General features: G+C 48.3%; 1 protein-coding gene across 2 annotated transcripts; it reads right to left on the bottom strand.

Annotated features, from left to right (window-relative positions):
* Window positions 1–732: 732 nt before the first annotated feature.
* On the bottom strand, window positions 733–16,641 carry GAL3ST3 (galactose-3-O-sulfotransferase 3). Of its 2 annotated transcripts, none has more exons than XM_087943107.1 (3): window positions 16,428–16,641; window positions 6,622–6,882; window positions 733–5,705 (listed from the first exon to the last, which is right to left on the bottom strand). In XM_087943107.1, the coding sequence occupies exons 2-3, from the start codon at window positions 6,747–6,749 to the stop codon at window positions 4,550–4,552; spliced, it is 1,284 nt and encodes a 427-aa protein (XP_087799233.1). In that variant the 5' UTR covers window positions 6,750–6,882; window positions 16,428–16,641; the 3' UTR covers window positions 733–4,549. The 2 variants fall into 2 exon arrangements, with proteins under 2 accessions (XP_087799233.1, XP_087799232.1); XM_087943106.1 differs by lacking the exon at window positions 16,428–16,641 and adding an exon at window positions 15,887–15,965.
* Between the last annotated feature and the right edge of the window lie 1,215 nt (window positions 16,642–17,856).

The raw sequence follows: 17,856 nt of genomic DNA, 5'->3' as shown, positions 1-17,856 counted from the left end.
CTTTGTTGGCTTTTCAGCTGCGATTCCCAACCTAATCCACTAGAGGTCAGTACTTTTCACAGTTCTGTTTGAGAAGCTTTGAACTTAGAAAAAGAGAAGAGAGCAAAGTAAAGCACTGCCCTCTGTTGGCTGAGGTTGGCAACTGCACCAAAAAGTCCAACTTTTTAGAACTGGACAAAGACATACAGTGCATTAGTTCCGGCTAACTTCATCTCCTCCTGCTTCCAAAAATGGCCATCCTGGTGCTTCTGAAGGGCTGACTGGCTTATATGGCACCCCCAGATCATGGGTACCAAAACACCCTCTGAAAAATGGCTGGAGACGAAGCAACTAAATGCAACCTCATTTACATGAAATGCAGCCAATATGATTTATTACAGCCAGTGATGGCTGGAGCAGCCTTCAACCTTTGCAACATAGGCCATGTTTGCGCTCCCCAAAAAGACTCAGTGCAGCCTGCACAAAGACTAACCCGTCAATCACAATAAATCATCATCTCTCTCCCCAGGCGTGTTGGGGACCTCTGGCTAATTCTCTTCCCAAGCCTTTGGCTTGCATCTGTTCTCTTCAAGCCAACACCTAGGCTGACAGATGTAGGTCCTGCTATCTACAGAATTGCCTTATAAAACTGTTTGTTCCTTCCCCGGACTTACACCTCTGTAACTGGGCCAACCCAACTGGTTTTACACGCTAAAGACGCTGGAGGAATTGAACACAGATGAGGCCAGGAAGAACAAGCTCTGGATTTATTTTTCTCGGGGGGGGAGGCGAGCAAACAAGATCATTTGCAAGACTGTCTTTTTTCTGTTCTAGCATTTCTCATCACAGGTCACCTAAAATGCCCTTGATAAAAAGAGGACAGCAATTAAACATTGTTGGACCAAGATCCTCTGAACGATCTGTTCCTTACAGCCTGATTTGTATTTCTCATTAAAACTTAAAAGTCTCACTGTGCCCATTTGATTCATGACTCCGTAACAGTAGAGTTCTGCCTATGAGGCCTGGAAGATTAGTTAGCAGGACAGAAGAGACATTATAAGTATTATGCCCGGGTCGGTATCTGATTCAGAGAGGGAGGCTGAGCAGCTGACAGGGAGTGGGAGTGTGGCTCCGTTGGAAGAAACTGGGGGAGGGCAAAGTCCAGCTGGGCAGAGCAGGGGAGAGGTAGAACGAGGGAGTTCAGAGGAAGACCCAGGCCCAGCCCCTCTTCATCCTAGGGCACACAGGGAGGAATGGAGAAGGGAGCAATGTGAGTTGCATGGCTCATGGGGGAGGAAAGGGCCCTGATTCCCTTCATTAGCTGCAGCTGGGAACACAGTGTTTAAAAAGGGAAGTTGCACTTTTGTTGGAAGCAAATTGTGAATTATCTGGTATCGTGGAGGCTTATCTGTGTTCCTGGCGTCTTTCCAACTGTGTGTTTTGCTGTGGTTTCAAGTCTGCAATTCTTTCTCCTGCCCTGTCCAGTTAATTAGTGCAGCGTGGTTTGTGTGGATTTTTAGTTACAGTTTGTATGTACTTTGTTTTTGGACTGAATTTTCTCCATTTAAAGGCTGTTACTGAGAGAGTTTTTCTCCAGCAGAAGGTAATCTGGACAGTGGGGGCAAAGTTGGAGATAATTAAGGGGACTCTTCTTGCTTATTTAACTGTGTTGCCTTTATGCCATGCCCCTTTGGGTCATCACAATAAGGGACAGGGTCAACCCAAACGGAAGGACAGAAGGTGAGGAATTCAGGAGAGGAGCCCAGGTAGAAGCTTTGGGTCAGAGTATGGTTCTCACATACAGGTACTCCTCGACTATGGCCACAGTTGGCCCAGAATTTTCATTGCTTAAGCAAGGCAGTTAAGAGAGCCGCATCCAATTTTTATGACCCTTTTCTGATGTTGTTAAGTGAATCACTGCCGTTAAGTGAACCATGCGGTCATTAAGCGAACCTTGCTTCCCCCCATTGAATATGCTTGTCAAAAGCCAGCCAAGCACCTGAATTTTAACCACATGGGGATGTTGCAACGATCGTAAGCGTGAGAACCGTTTGCAAGTCGCTTCTTTTCTGTCCGGTTGTAACTTTGAACTGTCGCTAAACGAACAATTGTTAAGTCATGGACTACCTGTATATAATTTAGCAGTGTTTCTCTGGATCCCTTTGCATTCGTAAAAATGACCGTGCTGGTTATATCTATAAGTAGTTAAGAACATATCCCTCGATCGGAAATGTAAAACTGAGAAATTTAAAAATATTTGATTTCATGGAGCCCCTAAAAGAGTCTCAGGGGCTCCCAGACCACACTTTGAGAACTGCTGTAATGCAAAAAAAAAAAAAAAAATACAGTCCCGTCCTCGACTTAGGACCACAATTGGACCCAACATTTTGGTTGCTAAATGAGATGGTTGTCAAGTGATTTTTACCCCCGTTTTAATACCTTTCTTGCCTCAGCTGTCAAGTGGAATCACTGCAGTTGAATAAGTTAGCCACATGGTTGTTAAGTGAAACCTGGTTTCCCCCATTGGCTTTGCTTGTCAGAAGGTCGCAAAAAGGAATCACGTGGAACCCACCCCACCTGCGGGGACGCTCCAACCATCATAAATACGAAGCAGTTGTCGAGCGTCTGAATTTGGACCACGTGATTATTGGAAAAGTCGTAACTGTGAAAAAGTCCCTTTTTTTTCAGTGCCGTCGTAACTTTGGTCACTAAACAAATTGTTATAACTATAGTTCGTTATAGAACTGTTATAAATATAGGCAAAAAATAAAAAAATAAAGATTCTTCCAAACAGACCATTTCAACCATTAACAATCCATTGTTCTTCTATAAAGGACAGGCTGAATTATACTGGAATAGAGGAATATTGTGCTTTTTGGACATCCTGCTTAAAACCTTCTTCCACCTTTTTAAAAACAGTTTAAAAAACACACCAAAATGGGCATGGCACACGTTACAACCTTCATTTATACAACCTTCATTTCCCATTTTAAAGAGTTGTGGGGGTTTTTTCCTCCCACCTTTCACTAGGAAAGCCGTTTAGTGCTACTTAAAGGATTAAAAGCATTGAGCTAGGAAGGGAGAAAGTGGGCAGAATGCACATTCAAATCCCAGCGCAACTTTGGTTCTGGTCCAGCCTACCTCATAGGGTTGTTGTGAGGATGAAGCGGAAGGTGTATGTCTATGCAGACACCTCGGGTCTTTGGAGGAAAGTGGGACAAATGTGCAATAAATCTATAAATAAAATAAATAGAGCAGTGCCTGCCACATGGCGAGGCCGAACAGGAGGGTGACCTGTTTAATTATCGTTACCTAAAATCAGAAGCGAATTTCTTTTAAAAGAGGGGAAAGCAGAACACCAGAGCAGCAGAATGGAAGATATTTCTCCTTCATCTATCACCCACCCCAAAATAATAATAATCAGACGTTCGTAGGAAAGGAAGGAAAGACAAAAACAGCGCACTGAAAAAATATGGGAAGGCTGGAAGAAGCGGAGGTTGGGAAGACCAGCTCCGAATATTCCCCGACAGGAAACCGCCCCAAATTTGTTCTGGTTCATGGAAAGAAACAAGAGGAAGGAAAGGAGAGGAGAGGAAAAGGGAAAAAAAGGAGAAAAAGAAAGGAAAGGAAGGGAAGGGAAGGAAGAGGGAGGGAAAGAAATGAAAATGAAAAAGGGAAGAAAAGGGGAAGGGAAGGGAGGAAAGGAAGAGAAGAGAAGGAAAGGAAAGGAAGGAAGGAGAAAAGGAAAAAGGAGAGAGGGAAGGAAGGAAGGAAAGAAGGAGAAAAAGGAAGGGAGGGAGGAAGTAGAAAAAGAGGACAACAAGAGGAAGGAAAGGAGAAGAGAGGAAGAGGAAAAAAGGAGTAAAAGAAAGGAAGGGAAGGAAGAGGGAGGGAAGGGAAAGAAATGAAAATAAAGGGAAGAAAGGGAAGGGAGGAAGGAAGGGAAGGAAGGAAGGAGAAAAGGAAAGGAGAAAAAGGAAGGGAGGGAGGGAGGAAGTAGAAAAAGAGGACAACAAGAGGAAGGAAAGGAGAAGAGAGGAAGAGGAAAAAAGGAGGGAAAAGGGGGAAAAGAAAGAAAGGAAGGGAAGGGAAGGAAGAGGGAGGGAAGGGAAAGAAATGAAAATGAAAAAGGGAAGAAAGGGAGGAAAGGAAGGGAAGGAGGAAAAGAAGGGAAGGAAGGAGAAAAGGAAGAAAGGGAGGGGAGGAAGGGAGGAGAAAAAAGAAGAAGGCAAGCAGGAAGGAAGAAAAGAAGCAAGCCAATCCGCAGAACCCATTCATCGTTTCCAAGTCCTGGCTGCTGAAAATGGGCCACGATTTATATCCAGCTCCTTTGGGGCATCTAAAAGGAGAGTCCCGCTCGCCTAGATGCTTCAGTCCTGAGTTCTTAAGTGGATAAAACTGGGTCAAAAAAAACAACTCCTAGAGACCCAGAAGGGAAAAAAGAAAAAAGAACAAAAAAGAAATAATCACAGCTTGATTGACAAGAGAACTCCAACAGCCGTCCGCCCTGCACAGCTTTTTAACCCAGTGGCCTCCTGAAGGCCCCACCGCCCACCGCCCATCCTCCTGCTCAAGAAGCTTTGACGGCCGGGTGCGGAGGTGGCGGTAGGAGTCCTCGGGGCGAGAGGGGCCGATGGGGGACGGCCCAGCGGCGGTTTTTGAGGCTCTGCTTCCGTAGCAGGTAGCGGGAATACTGCACCTCAGGCATGACCAGTTTGAGACACTGCTCGTCCGAGTGGGGCCCCGATCCCGGCAGGTCGTAGCCCACGATGTCCACCTTGGCACTGGGCTGCCACGGCCGGAGGTCCTTGTTCTTAATCTGCATGGCCGGGCGCAGCTGGGGCTGGCCGCGAAAGCAGTGGCGTGCCAGGCGCTCGCAGGCCTGGTGAAGGGCCCGGACCTCTTTCTGGAGGCAACCGTGGTCCATCTTGCTCAGCTTCCTCCAGAAGGTGGCGTTGAAGTGGTCATAGAGTCCGGCGTCCAGGGCATTCCAGGCGCGGATCTGGGCAGCTACGCGGGCCGAGGTGATGTTGAGCTTGGACTCCAAGCTGCGCATGTTCAACTTGACGTAGAGAATGTCCTCCAGGTCCCAGGCCAGAAGATGGCGGAGAAGGACCAAGGATTCATCAAAATACTCGGCCAACATCACCAGGGAAAAAATCCCTTCTATTTGACGGATAAACTTGGGGAGGTAAGCAGAGTCCTCGGGGCTGTGCTCAGGGTCTCCCCCCAGGTCGTACACCAAGGTGTTGTGCGCATACATGGCATACTTCTCATGGGACCGATAGTACTGGGATGGGTTGTCCAGGAAGGTCTCCATGGATCCATTGGGTACTCGCCGGAACGCTGGGCAGTACTGATTGTAGTAGCTGAACAGGGATTCAAACATGGCCACCGGCTCACGCAGGATGGTGATGTAGACGGTGTCGTTGGGCATGAGGTGGCGCAGCTCCTCGCGGTTGAAGCGCAGGTGGCTGGCGATGAGACGGGGCGGGAGGGTGTATGGGTGGACAAAGCGGGCCGAGAAGTTGTGAGGGTAGCAAAACTGGTGGTCGCAGGCGTGGTGGGGCAGGGCCACCGTCACGTTGTGGCGCTCGGCGAAGCGGAAGAGCAGGTTCTGCACCGTGGTGCTGGCTGTTTTGTGGGTCTTCAGGAAGGCCACGGCGGTGTGCTTCGGGGGCAGGGAGACCCAGGGCGCGCAGCTGAAGGGGGGAGACTTTGGGAACCTACCAGAAGGAGAAACAAGGTGTCCAGGGGTACTCACTGCCACACCCTACCTCTTTTCTCTGGCACCACAATTCTGCCTAGCTAGTGTCGAACCACAAACTATCCGGCCCCATTTATTCTGACCTAGGCTTCCCCCAAAAACACTCTTTGTCCTGACCAATTAAACAAATGTGAATTTCTTACCTTCACATTCAGCCAAAGGCCTGGCAAACAGTCTTGTAAAGGTATAATTATTAGCTCAGTCCTTATCTATCTTGGAAAGCTGCCCAGTAAATATTTCCAAACACAGTGCTGACAAGGAAGGGCTTAGCATAGAGTCTCGAGGATGCACAGACAGATCTTCACAATGATGGAATGAACTGTTTCCTGCAAAAGGCCCCCTCCCCTTTTGCTCCTCTTTTAATCCCTGTGGGAGGGGCCATTCACCGCCCACCTGTGGCCTTACTCCCACGTCGACCCTGAGTTCGTAATTGTTCTTTCCTTTTGGCAGCTCTGTGCATGCACACGCTGGGAACCGGCTCCAGAAACTCCACTGCCTCACTTCTGTCCGAGCCTGAAGGCAGCCGATGACTGCCAGCAAGCCCTGGCCCCATCCCTGCCTCTGATGCAGAGCCCTCATCTGGGGTGTAGTAGGGTCTCCTGCTTGGGCCAGGGATTGGACTAGATGACCTACAAGGTCCCTTCCAACTCTGTTCATCTAATCTTAATGAGAATGTCTCTTATCACTTCCTCCTGCTGCTTCTTCCTAAACAAGGGGTCAACTTCCACCCAGCCACGCTTACCGGTTGGCCGTATCCTCTTTCAGGGATGCTAGCTCCTTCAACCTGCAACTTTCCTCCTTTTTGACAAGCCCCTGGCCTGGGCCCATCGCCCCCTTATTCCAGCCTCGCTGGAGACCCCTCCTCGGAAACTTACCAGCTGAAGTGGGCGCTCTGGCGCAGGACCAGAGTGCCGGTGCTGAAGGCCAGCAGGAAGAGAAGGAGGGTCTTCTTCCGAGACATCCCCTTGAGGCCGCTGGGAAAGTTCAGGCAAGGGCAGGCCATACTGGGGGCCTCGATCCAAGCGCGCGGCGAGCACGAGTCCTGCCCTCATGGAAATCTACAGGGCAGGCGAAGGTAGTCGGATGTTCTCAGGTTCCGCAGCAGATGGACCAGGCCTGACATGTCAACGCAGAACCTGCCGGGAAGCAAAAACACTCGGCAGTCATCCTCGGCCACGATTGAGCCAGGAAGCTTCGCTCCAAAATGCAAAACAGAACTCTGCATTTACTGTTAGGCCTTATAGAGACTGCAACAAGATATAATGGAATAACAGAAGAGAGCTGGAAGGGCCCTTGGGGGTCTTGTAGTCCAACCCCCTAGTCTAGCAGGAGTCCCTGCCTATACCAGTCCAGACAAGGGGCTGTCCAATCTCTTCTTAAAAACCTCCAGTAATGGAGCACCCACAACCTCTGAAGGGAAGCCATTCCATGGATTTAATAGTTCTCACTGGTTGCTTCTCTCCTGGATTAGTTTCCATCCGTTGTTTCTTATCCCGCCTTCTGGGGCTTTGCAGAAGAGGTTGAGAAGAGGTTCTCTGTGGCAACCCCTCGAATATAGAAAGTCTGCTATCAAGTCATACACACACACACACCAGTCCTTTGGCCATTGGAATTCAACATAATAATAGAGTTGGAAAGGGATCTCGGAGATCTTCTAGTCCAACCCTCTGCTCAAACAGGAGATCCTACACCATTTCAGACCGATGGCTGTCCAATCTTTTAAAAACCTCTCTTGATGGAGCAATCCCAACTTCTGTTCCACTAGTTAATTATTCTCACCGCCAGGACAGCCCTCCTTAGTTCTAGGTTGCTTCTCTCCTTGAGAACGTCTTTCGCTCTCTCTTAAGTAAAAGAATGAAACCACAAAACCGTAGTTTTCCTTTTTCTGACAAATCAGGAGCCTTCAGATCAAAAGCCGGCAATTCTTGGCTTTAAATGGACTCCCTTATTATTCTGCAGAAGGAAAATCCAACATTTTTTTTCAGTCAACGTTTCAGTCAATTTTTTCGGTTAGCTTTTTAAGTCTTTCTCTCTCTCTACCCCCAAACACAGATGAAACCAGAAACATCCTGGGGGAAAAAAGTCACTTTCCTTCAATCACAAAAGGAGATCAGGTGTAGAGATCTGTCTTTTTCTTACAATCTTACAGCAAAACAAAACTTGCTTTTATTCCTCCCCTGGGAAACAGGTTTCGCATTATTTAATTCAACCGACAGAAGCACTTCAGTTGGGGAAGCAGAACTTGCCAAAACCACTGTAAGGGATGCACATCTGGAATTTGAAAGGTAGAGGCAGCTGTTTCAAGATGCTCCTGAGCATTGCAATTTAATTCTGCCTCTAACTCACATAATAAGTAACGATCATAATCATTCTTGGCTGCTACGTTATTTTGTGTTATCTCTGTCTGCTTTAAACTTGATTTTTTTAAAATTCTCTTTTCAATGGGTAGATGCCCAGGATCACGCATCTAGACCGGTGGCTGTCTAAATTTATAAAAGAAGAGAAAAAACAACAACTTTCAACTCACCATATGGGGCATAGTGTGTCCTTGGTAGGCTCCAATGCCCGATATCCTCACATACAGTATTAGAAATTAACATCGCTAACAGGATCAACTGACAAACTCAAGGAACACAATGTTACACGATGTCCTGGCTTAACATGGAGCTGCATTCTGCAAAACCTGTTGGTTCGACACGCTGTTCCGAAAAAGACCAAAGGTTCAAGCTCTTCGGAGAGTTTGCAGCTCCCATTCCCCCAAAATATGAAAGGCCAAAAGGATCACTCCTTCCTGAAAAAATAATTCCCTCAACCCTGTTCAACTATTACGAAGTCTGCACTACTGTTACTGTTAAATCTTCTCATCACTCCTTATCACCCATCCTCTCCCACTTGGGACTGTATGACTGTAACTTTGTCACTTGTATGCTTGTTATTTATATGGAATGTTTCCTAGTATGATTTGATTCCTTATTGTAACCTATAACTATCATTAAGTGTTGCACCTTATGATTCTTGACAAATGTATCTTTTCTTTTATGTACACTGAGAGCATTTGCACCAAGACAAATTGTGTGTCCAATCACACTTGGCCAACTAAGAATCCTATTCTATTCTATTCTATTCTATTCCTTATTCTATTCTATTCCTTATTCTATTCTATTCTATTCCTTATTCTATTCTATTCTGTTCCTTATTCTATTCTATTCCTTATTCTATTCTATTCCTTATTCTATTCTCTTCTCTTCTAATTCTATTCTATTCTATTCTATTCTATTCTATTTTATTCTATTCTAATCTAATTCTATTCCTTCCTCTCAAAACTTTGATCCGTCTTGCAAAGAGGGACAATTTCTGGAGAAGACACTTATTTCCCCTATTCCGAGAAAAGTTGGCTGGATGATTTCGGGCCAGTCACCAGATTATAGATTAACAGAGTTTCTACAATTTCCGAAGGCAACTTCTGTTCCATTGGTGGAAAATTCCTCCTTATTTCCAGGTTGAACCTCTCCCTGATCAGTTTCCATCCATTATTCCTTGTCTGGCCTTTGGGTGCTTTGGAAAATAGCTTGACCCCCTCCTCCTCTCTGGGGCAGCCCCTCAAATATTCGAAGGCTGCTCTCCTGTCTTCCCTGGTCCTTCTCTTCCCTAGACTAGCCAAGCCCAGTTCCTGCAACCGTTCATCGTATGTTTTAGCATCCAGTCCCCTCATCATCCTAGTTGCTCTTCTCTGCACTCTTACTAGAATCTCAACATCTCCGTTGTAATTCAGTAAAACGGGGAAATTTCTTCGTTAAAAAATGTGCTTCTGATCCCAGGAATGGGGGAAAGACACACAGATGGTGGTTTATGCGCCTTTTCTACTAAGGAGAGGGAAAAACTAATTTGCTTTCAATGGATTCTTTTTAATACTCCGGCTCTTATTTCTCACCTCTCGTATCTTTACACAAAGCCTGTCTGTATCGGCATAGCAGTGTCGTTTCCAAACAGGTGAGTTGGCGTGCCAATCCCACGTTGCCTTCATAACAATCCCCCTGTCCTGCCCTTGTTGGAGTCTGATTCTGAGGGGGAGATTGAGCAACTGACTGGGAGTGGGAGTGTGGCTCCGCTGGCTGTGGAAGAAAGGGAGGAAGGGGACAGTCTGGCTGGGCATTCAGAGGAAGACCCAGGGCCAACCCCTCTTCATCCTAAAGCATGCAGGGAGGAACGGAGAAGGGAGCAATGTGGCTTACGGGAGAGAAAAGGGCCCTGATCCCCTTCATTAGTTGCAGCTGGGAGAACAGGATATAAGAAGGACGTTTGCACACAGCTCCCTTGCTGGAAGCAAAGCGTGCATTATCTTTGTCGAGGCTTATCTGGGTTTTGGCGTCCTCCCAACTGTAGGTGCTGCATTATCCTTTGAAAGTCTGCAATTTATCATCCTGGCCTGTCGTGTTAATTTACTTCAGTGTGCTTTGTGTTAGTTTTTTTATTTCTACTTTATCTGTACTCTGGGTTTGGACTGCATTTTTCCCCTTTGTAGACTGTTTTTGAAAGAGTTTGATCTCCAGCCGAGGATAACTGGACCAAGTTGGAGATATTAAAGGGAATTTATCTAATTTTGTGACTTTGTTATTGTTGTGCCACGCCCTGGGTCATCACACCCCCAGTGTGTCTCTCTGGATCCCACCTATTCGTTTTACATCAAAATATATACACAGGTAGTCCTCAACTTACAACAGTTCATCTAGTGACTATTCAAAGACACAACAGCACTGGAAAAAAAGTGACTTTGGACCAGTTTTCACACTTACATCCGTCTTATGAGCATCCTTATAGTCACGTGATCCAAATTCAAACGCCTGGCAATGGACTCGTATTTATGACGGTTGCAATGTCACACGATCCCTTTTTGCGACCTTCTGACAAGGAAAATCAATGGGGAAGCCAGATTCACTTAACAACCGGATTACTATTAACTGCGGTGATTCACATAACAACAGTAGTAAGAAAGGTGGAAAAACGGGGCAAAACTCCCTTAACAAACATTTCACTTAATACTAAACTGCATTAACAGAGGGATACAATCGAGATCAAGGGAGGTACTAATACCACTCTATAAAGCCTTAGTAAGGCCACACCTAGAGTACTGCATCCAGTTTTGGTCACCACACTATAAAAAAGATGTTGAGACTCTAGAAAAAGTGCAGAGAAGAGCAACCAGGATGATTAGGGGACAGAAGACTAAGGCATATGAAGAACGGTTGCAGGAACTGGGCCTGGCTAGTCTAGGGAAGAGAAGGACCAGGGGAGACAGGATAGGGGTCTTCCAATATTTGAGGGGCTGCCAGAGAGAGGAGGAGGAAGGGGTCAATCTATTATCCAAGGCACCCGAAGGCCAGACAAGGAATAATGGATGGAAACTGAACAAGGAGAGATTCAACCTGGAAATAAGGAGGAGTTTTCTGACTGTAAGAGCAATCAACCCATGGAACAGAAGATGCCTTCGGAGGTTGTGGGAGCTTCATCCCTGGAAGCTTTCAAGAAGAGATTGGACTGCCATCTGTCAGAAATGGGGTAGGGTCTCCTACTTGGGTGGGGGGTTGGACTAGATGACCTACAAGGTCCCTTCCAACTCTGTTTTTCTGTTTTCCAGGGTCTCCTGCTCAGACGGGAGGTTGGACTAGACGACCTCCAAGGTCCCTTCTAACTCTGTTATTCCGTTTCTTAGTATTCTGCCTATTCTAATCCTAGGAGGAGGTTAAAAACCAAGAATAGCAGGTCTACCTCACAGGGTTGAGGTTAGGATTAAAACACCTATTTTCCCAAGAGTTAAAAAGAAATGGTCACAGTGAAGCCTCGTCAGAGGTAACAAGCCAACTTCCAGCTGTCCCGACAGGTCAGCTGGCGTCTGCACTTTAGCCCTTTCAGGTGAAATCAATGAGGACTGGCTCCTTGCCTAATCCTAAGGGGTATCAATTGCCTGCCAGCCACTGGGCCCGGTTATTGCGGCTCCAGTTACACTCGATGATTAAACTGGAAAAGCTTCAGGTGACCTCGTTTCACAATGGCAATTCAGCTCAAGAGCAGCGAAGTGTGTCGCTTCTCACACAGGTAAAGTGCACCGAGCAGCGCAACCAGGTGTGTAGTGCTACAATTCCCATTGTCCCCAACGAGCAGGACCACTGCACACCTCCAGAAAGCAGGAAAAGGAGAAAAGATGTCTAAAAACAACAACTTTCCTTCAGTTTGGGACTGCCAAGATTTTGGGGGACTTCAACACCCATTGGTCTCAGCAGATCTCATAACTGAAGGCGAACATACCTTTCTCCTCCTATTTTCCCTACAACAGCCCTGTGAGATGGGTTGGAAGGGGGAGAGAGAGAGAGAGACAGGGAGGGAAGGGGAAGGGAAGAGAAAGGGAGAAGGGAAGACAAGGGAGGAAGGATGGAAGAGAGGGCGGTTTAGAGAAAGCGGGAAGGGAAGGGAAGGAAAGAAGGAAGGAAGGAGATAGGAAGAAAAGGAAGGAAGGAAAGAGAGAAAGAAAGAAATATAGGAAGGAAGGAAGGAGAGTGAAGGAAAGAGAGGAAGGAGAGGAGAGAGAAAAGGAAGGAAGGAAGGAGGAAGGAAGGAAAGGAAGGAAGGAAGGAAGGAGAGAAAAAAGAAAGAAAGGAGGAAGGAAGGAAGGAGAGAGAGAAAAAAAGAAAGGCAGGAAAGAAGGAGAATGAAAGAAAGAGAGGGAGGGGGAAGGAAGGAAAGAAGGAGAGAGAGTCAAAAGGAAGGAAGGAGGAAGGAAGGGGAATGAAAGAAAGAAAGGGAGGGAGGGAGAGGAGAGAGGAAAAAAAGGAAGGAAGGAAGGAAGGAAGGAAGGAAGGAAGGAAGGAAGGAAGGAAGTTGCATTTAACTTTGGCCCATGTAGGGATCCGGTCATCTTGGGTTTGTTTGGGGATTTGTCAAAATGTCACACCTGCCCAGAGGTGCCTGACCTTCTGCTTTTTCACCCCAAACCCATTTTTCCCCTTTTTGTTTTTGAAAAAGACGAATCCAGCTGCAAGCAAGAAGCGGTTTTTTTTCCGGGCTTGTCTAAAAGAATCGCCCCACCCGCCAGAAATATTAATCCATCCGCGGGGAATATTAATCCATGCCTGGCAAAGAGGCTTGGACGATGGAAGCCGCCTTTTCTGCCAGAGATTATGCCGCGAAGGGGGAGGCAAGAGAGAAAAAGAGAGGTTAGTAACGCAGGACATCCTGGCCGTTTGCTAAGCAGGATTTCTCTTCCCTGCTGCATCCCCTTCAAGGGGCGGCCCAGGGATTTTTCCTGGCTGTAGAAAAGCTGCAAGTGATCCAATGGATCTGGAGGGGAGGGGGAGAGAAGCCGCCCCCTCCCCAACTGGCTCTCCTTTTGGTAGTCCGATATAATGAGTTTTCTGATGGAGAACACACTGGATCTTCTAAAATAGAAGGGAGGAAGGGAGTGAGGAAGGAAGGAAGAGGCAAGGTAAGGGAGGGAGGGAGGGAGGAAAGGAAGGAAGGAAGGAAGGAAGGAAGGAAGGAAGGAAGGAAGGAAGGAAGGAAGGAAGGAAGGAAGGAAGGAAGGAAAGAAAGAAAGAAAGAAAGAAAGAAAGAAAGAAAGAAAGAAAGAAAGAAAGAAAGAAAGAAAGGGGCAAGGGAAGGAAGGAAGGAAGGAAGGAAGGAAGGAAGGAAGGAAGGAAGGAAGGAAGGAAGGAAGGAAGGAAGGAAGGAAGGGCAAGGCAGGGAAGGGAGGGAGGGAGGGAGGGGCAAGGCAAGGACAGAAGGAAGATGGAGGGAGGGAGGATGAAGAAAGAAAGAAAGAAAGAAAGAAAGAAAGAAAGAAAGAAAGAAAGAAAGAAAGAAAGAAAGAAAGAAAGAAAGAAAGAAAGAAAGAAGGCAAGCAAAGGAAGGAAGGAAGGAAGGAAGGAAGGAAGGAAGGAAGGAAGGAAGGAAGGAAGGAAGGGGCAAGGCAGGGAAGGGAGGGAGGGAGGGAGGGGCAAGGCAAGGACAGAAAGAAGATGGAGGGAGGGAGGATGAAGAAAGAAAGAAAGAAAGAAAGAAAGAAAGAAAGAAAGAAAGAAAGAAAGAAAGAAAGAAAGAAAGAAAGAAAAGAAAGAAAGAAAGAAGGAGGGGGGCAAGGCAGGGAAGGGAGGGAGGGAGGGAGGCACGGACAGAAGGAAGATGGAGTGAGGAGGATGAAGAAAGAAAGAAAAAAGAAAGAAAAAAGAGAGAAAGGAAGAAAGCACGAGAAGGAAGGAAGGAAGAGGAAGGAAGAAAGAAAGAAATGGAAGGAAGGACAGAAGGAGGAAGGGAGGGGGAAGGGAGGGAGGGAGAAAAGAAGGGGAAGAAGGAGAAGGAGGGAAAGGAAAGTGAGAGGGGGGAGAAAGGAAAGGGAAATAGAAAGGCGGGTCTTCCAGAATCCCCCTCTCCCCCATATCTCTCTCTGCTCTCTGAGATTTAATTCAGAAAACCGATTCTGCAGGATGTTTTGGCTCAGCCCCCAGGAAGGAGAGTTGGAACCAGTAAAAAGGACCAAAGGGGGGAACCTCCCTCCACTTCCCACCCACCCACCCCCAAAACCTTGTATGGGCCCGGTCCCCTTCTCTCCCCTCTTCCTCTTCTACAAGCCACCCTCTGAGTTGCTTTCCTGCCTCCCTGAACTGGCCCGCCTGCTGTTGAAAGATTAAAGGCTTTTGAAGGACTAGACGACATTCTAGTCCTCAAGGACACAAAAGAAACCTCAAAAGCCGGAGAAGGCCAAGGGGAAGGAAACACAACTCCCCACAATTCAGGAAAGAGCAGTTTAGCACTTCGGAGAAACCCAACACACACACACACACACACACACACACACACACACACACACAATCTCAATTGCACCTTCGTGTAATTCCTTGCACAACTTTTTAAATATAACTCACTGGCTCCGCTCAGTAACTGGGTGTCTCTTTCTCAAACCCTGTTGCCAAGAATTTTTACACCCTCACACCTGGCCGGCACAAATCACACTCAGCTGTTGTGTCCCTTCAAACAACACACACCCGGAGAGGTGACCTTGGTGATCTCATGATCTGAGGTTAAGGGACCCCGGAAACCAAAGCCAGGCTCCGGCACAACGTTCCATCTCGCTGGTTTGAAGCCTGCCCTGGTCTCTGAGCATCTGCAGAGGTTTTTTTTTTCTCCCCGGGTTTTTTTAGAGGAAAATAATGAACAGCAATCGGGTCATCTGGGCTGGGAAGGAAGGAAGGAAGGACGCACAAAACAGACTCACAAGGTGGACGACAATCAGCCAATCCTTCCCTTTTGGGGTTCTTTTCCTCCTAAAATGGAAACACAGGCAGTCCTCGACATACGACCATTCATTTAATGACCATTCCAAGTTACAACAGCACTGGGGGGGGGGGGAAAGGCACGTATAATCCGTTTTTCACACTTACGACCGTCGCAGCATCCCCCCACAGGGTCGCGTGATCCAAAATTCGGATGTTTGGCAACTGGCTCATATTTATGATGGCTGCAGCATCCTCATTTTGCGACCTCCTGACCAAAGCCAAGCGGGGAAGGCAAATTCACTTAACAACCGTGTCATTAACTTATCTGCTGCGATTCACTTAACAACGGTGGCAAGGAAAGGGGGTGAAACCGGGGCCGAAAACTCACTGAACCAACGTCTCGCTTAACAGCAGGAATGTCGAACTCCAATTCTGGTCATAAAGTCGAGGACTACCCGTGTAGGGGGAACTGGCCGGATTCTCGCAGAAACACTCTACATATGTGTACACACACACACACACACACACACACCTGTACACATACACAATTGGACTTTCCCTGCAAACAAATTGGGGGGTTCAGAGGTCCAGGAGCCCCTTCCCAGCTTCTCCGAGGGGTCTCTGACTCTCTCTCTCTCTCTCCTCAAGGGACCCCCAGAGGCCAACTCTCCCTCCCCCACATCTGCAAAGGTTAATCCCCTCTCTCTCCCACCACCTGCCCGGCTGTGGATGATGGGCCTCGGGGAGGGGTCCAGCAGCCCTGGGAAGGAAGCCCCCAAGTGGCCAGAAGACGGGCTGCCAGTTTTCCTCCAGCGGTCCCCTGCCCTCCCTTGTGGGGGAGGGTGGGGCGAGAAAGGGGGTTCGAGTTTAAAGTTACCGGTTTGTGCAGCTTCAGCCTCGATCTCCCCCCACACACACCCCATTTTTCTCCCGATCCGATCCGCTTCTCCTCCTCCTCCTCCGCAGGCCTGCAAGATCCGCTGCAGGGATCAAGGCGAGCTTTAAGAAATCCACCCTGGGTGGGTGGGAGAGCCCCAGATTCGGGGACGGGGGGATCCGCAAGAGGCTGGTGGGGAGGAGCGGGGCCAAGCTCCTTTCTCCTCCCCTCCTCCCTCCCAGTTTCCCTCCACCACCACCCCCGCAAGACCAGGCACCCCTTTAATTGGATCCAGATTGAGACCCCCACCTTCCGAGACCCCCTCCGCAAGGCTTCCACAGCCAGCCCTCCTTCCCAGGAACCCCTTGCCCTAAAAGAGGCAGAAACACCCCCCCACTCTCCCTGGGGGAGGGAGGGAGGGAAGCGATGCCCCCACCCTCAATTCCAGCAACCCACCCTGGCGGGGCAAGGATGCTCAGCGACCTTCTCGTCCCCCCTCCCCCAGCCACGCATTTTACCTAGCTGGTTGTGCGCGACCCACCTGCCCAGCTTGCTCCACTGCGGCGCCCGCTTGGAAGGGGGCGATCGGGGGACCCCTCCCCTTTAAGAGGTGGGCCAGCCGGCCGGGGAAAGCAGGGGAGGGGATGCTGTGAAGGAGGAGGAAGGAGAAGAAGCGAGGATCGCGAATGGATGGGGATCCGCTGGTCCAAGGCAGGAACTGGTCCAAGCGCAGCGCAGCCACGAGGCGGCCGGCGGCAGAGATGGCTGGGGAGGGGGCTGGTGGGGAAGAAGGGGCGGGGAGAGGGGGAGGAGGAAGAAGAAGAAGGCCGGCCCCCATCAGAAGCGCCCATTCCCCCTTTTAAGAGACACGTGTCGGGCTGGCACAAAGGCTTGGGGAAGGCGCCCTGCAAGGGATCCCGCGAGGTCCGCCAGCCGAGCCTCGTCTCACCCCTGTGCCGCGGCTGGATGGGGCTGCAACCTGGGGGAAACCAGCCCGGGTCTAGGGATGATGTGGTGGTGGGGGGGTGGAGGAGGGAGATCTTCGTAGGTCAAAAGTTACTTGCCCCGATCCAGCTAGCTACTCCGGTGGTGTGGATGGGGCAACACAGGGTGATTTTTGATTCAGAGGTCCGGGGAAAGAGTGGGTGGGGAGGGAAGGTCGATTGCCATGAAAAGGTTTTCGAATCCAGCCCTGCCCAGCAACGGCCCTTATCCAACGCCATGGATCCTTTATATAGCAGAGGTCTCCAAATTTGGCAATCCCAGCAGGATTTGGCTCTTTAAAAGTTCTCACATCCAGCAGGAATTCCACCGGAGGACATTTTGACACCTTTACAGATGAATAGAGTTGGAAGGGACCTTGTAGGTCATCTAGTCCAAACCCCCACCCCCACCCCCACAAGCAGGAGATCCCTACACCATTTCACCTTGTGTGTGTGTGTGTGTGTTGGTTTTGTTAAATTCTAATTTTGAAAATATATATATATATATATAATAAACTGGGAAAAGTGGAAATTGGGTCGCCTTTTGCTTGTCCCTGGACATGACTCGAGTTTATTTTCATTCCTTTTCCCTCCTCGGATTTTATGTGCTGAGACAGCAGACTATTTTTCCTTACAATGCTGCGTTTGCACAACTTATCCGTGATTTCACAATTAATGACAAGGCACGTCAGTGTTTCTCAGCTTCAGCAACTGAAGAGGGGTGGACTTCAATTCCCAGAATTCAACAGACAGCTCTGCAGTGATTGGGCTGAAGAGCTGTAGCAAGAAACAATCTAAAACTCATTTAACAACCAACACTGGCAATTCTGGTCATATATTGAGGACTTCCTAAGTGTTTGGTTGCTTTGAAGGTGACTAAAATAAACTCAAGTCATGTCCAGGGAGAAGCAAAAGGCAACCAAATTCGTTTTCCCAGTTTATTCTAAAAGAAATTACTACCCACCTGCCTTCCATGGAGGACCTGTA

This window comes from Notechis scutatus, chromosome 14 (genome assembly GCF_049901735.1).
Source record: "Notechis scutatus isolate UNSWTSFEM ecotype Mainland chromosome 14, rNotScu1.2, whole genome shotgun sequence".
In the NCBI taxonomy this organism is placed as follows: Eukaryota; Metazoa; Chordata; class Lepidosauria; order Squamata; family Elapidae; genus Notechis; species Notechis scutatus.
Note: the sequence above shows the minus strand (reverse complement) of the source record. Positions and strands in the feature narration are given on the sequence as shown.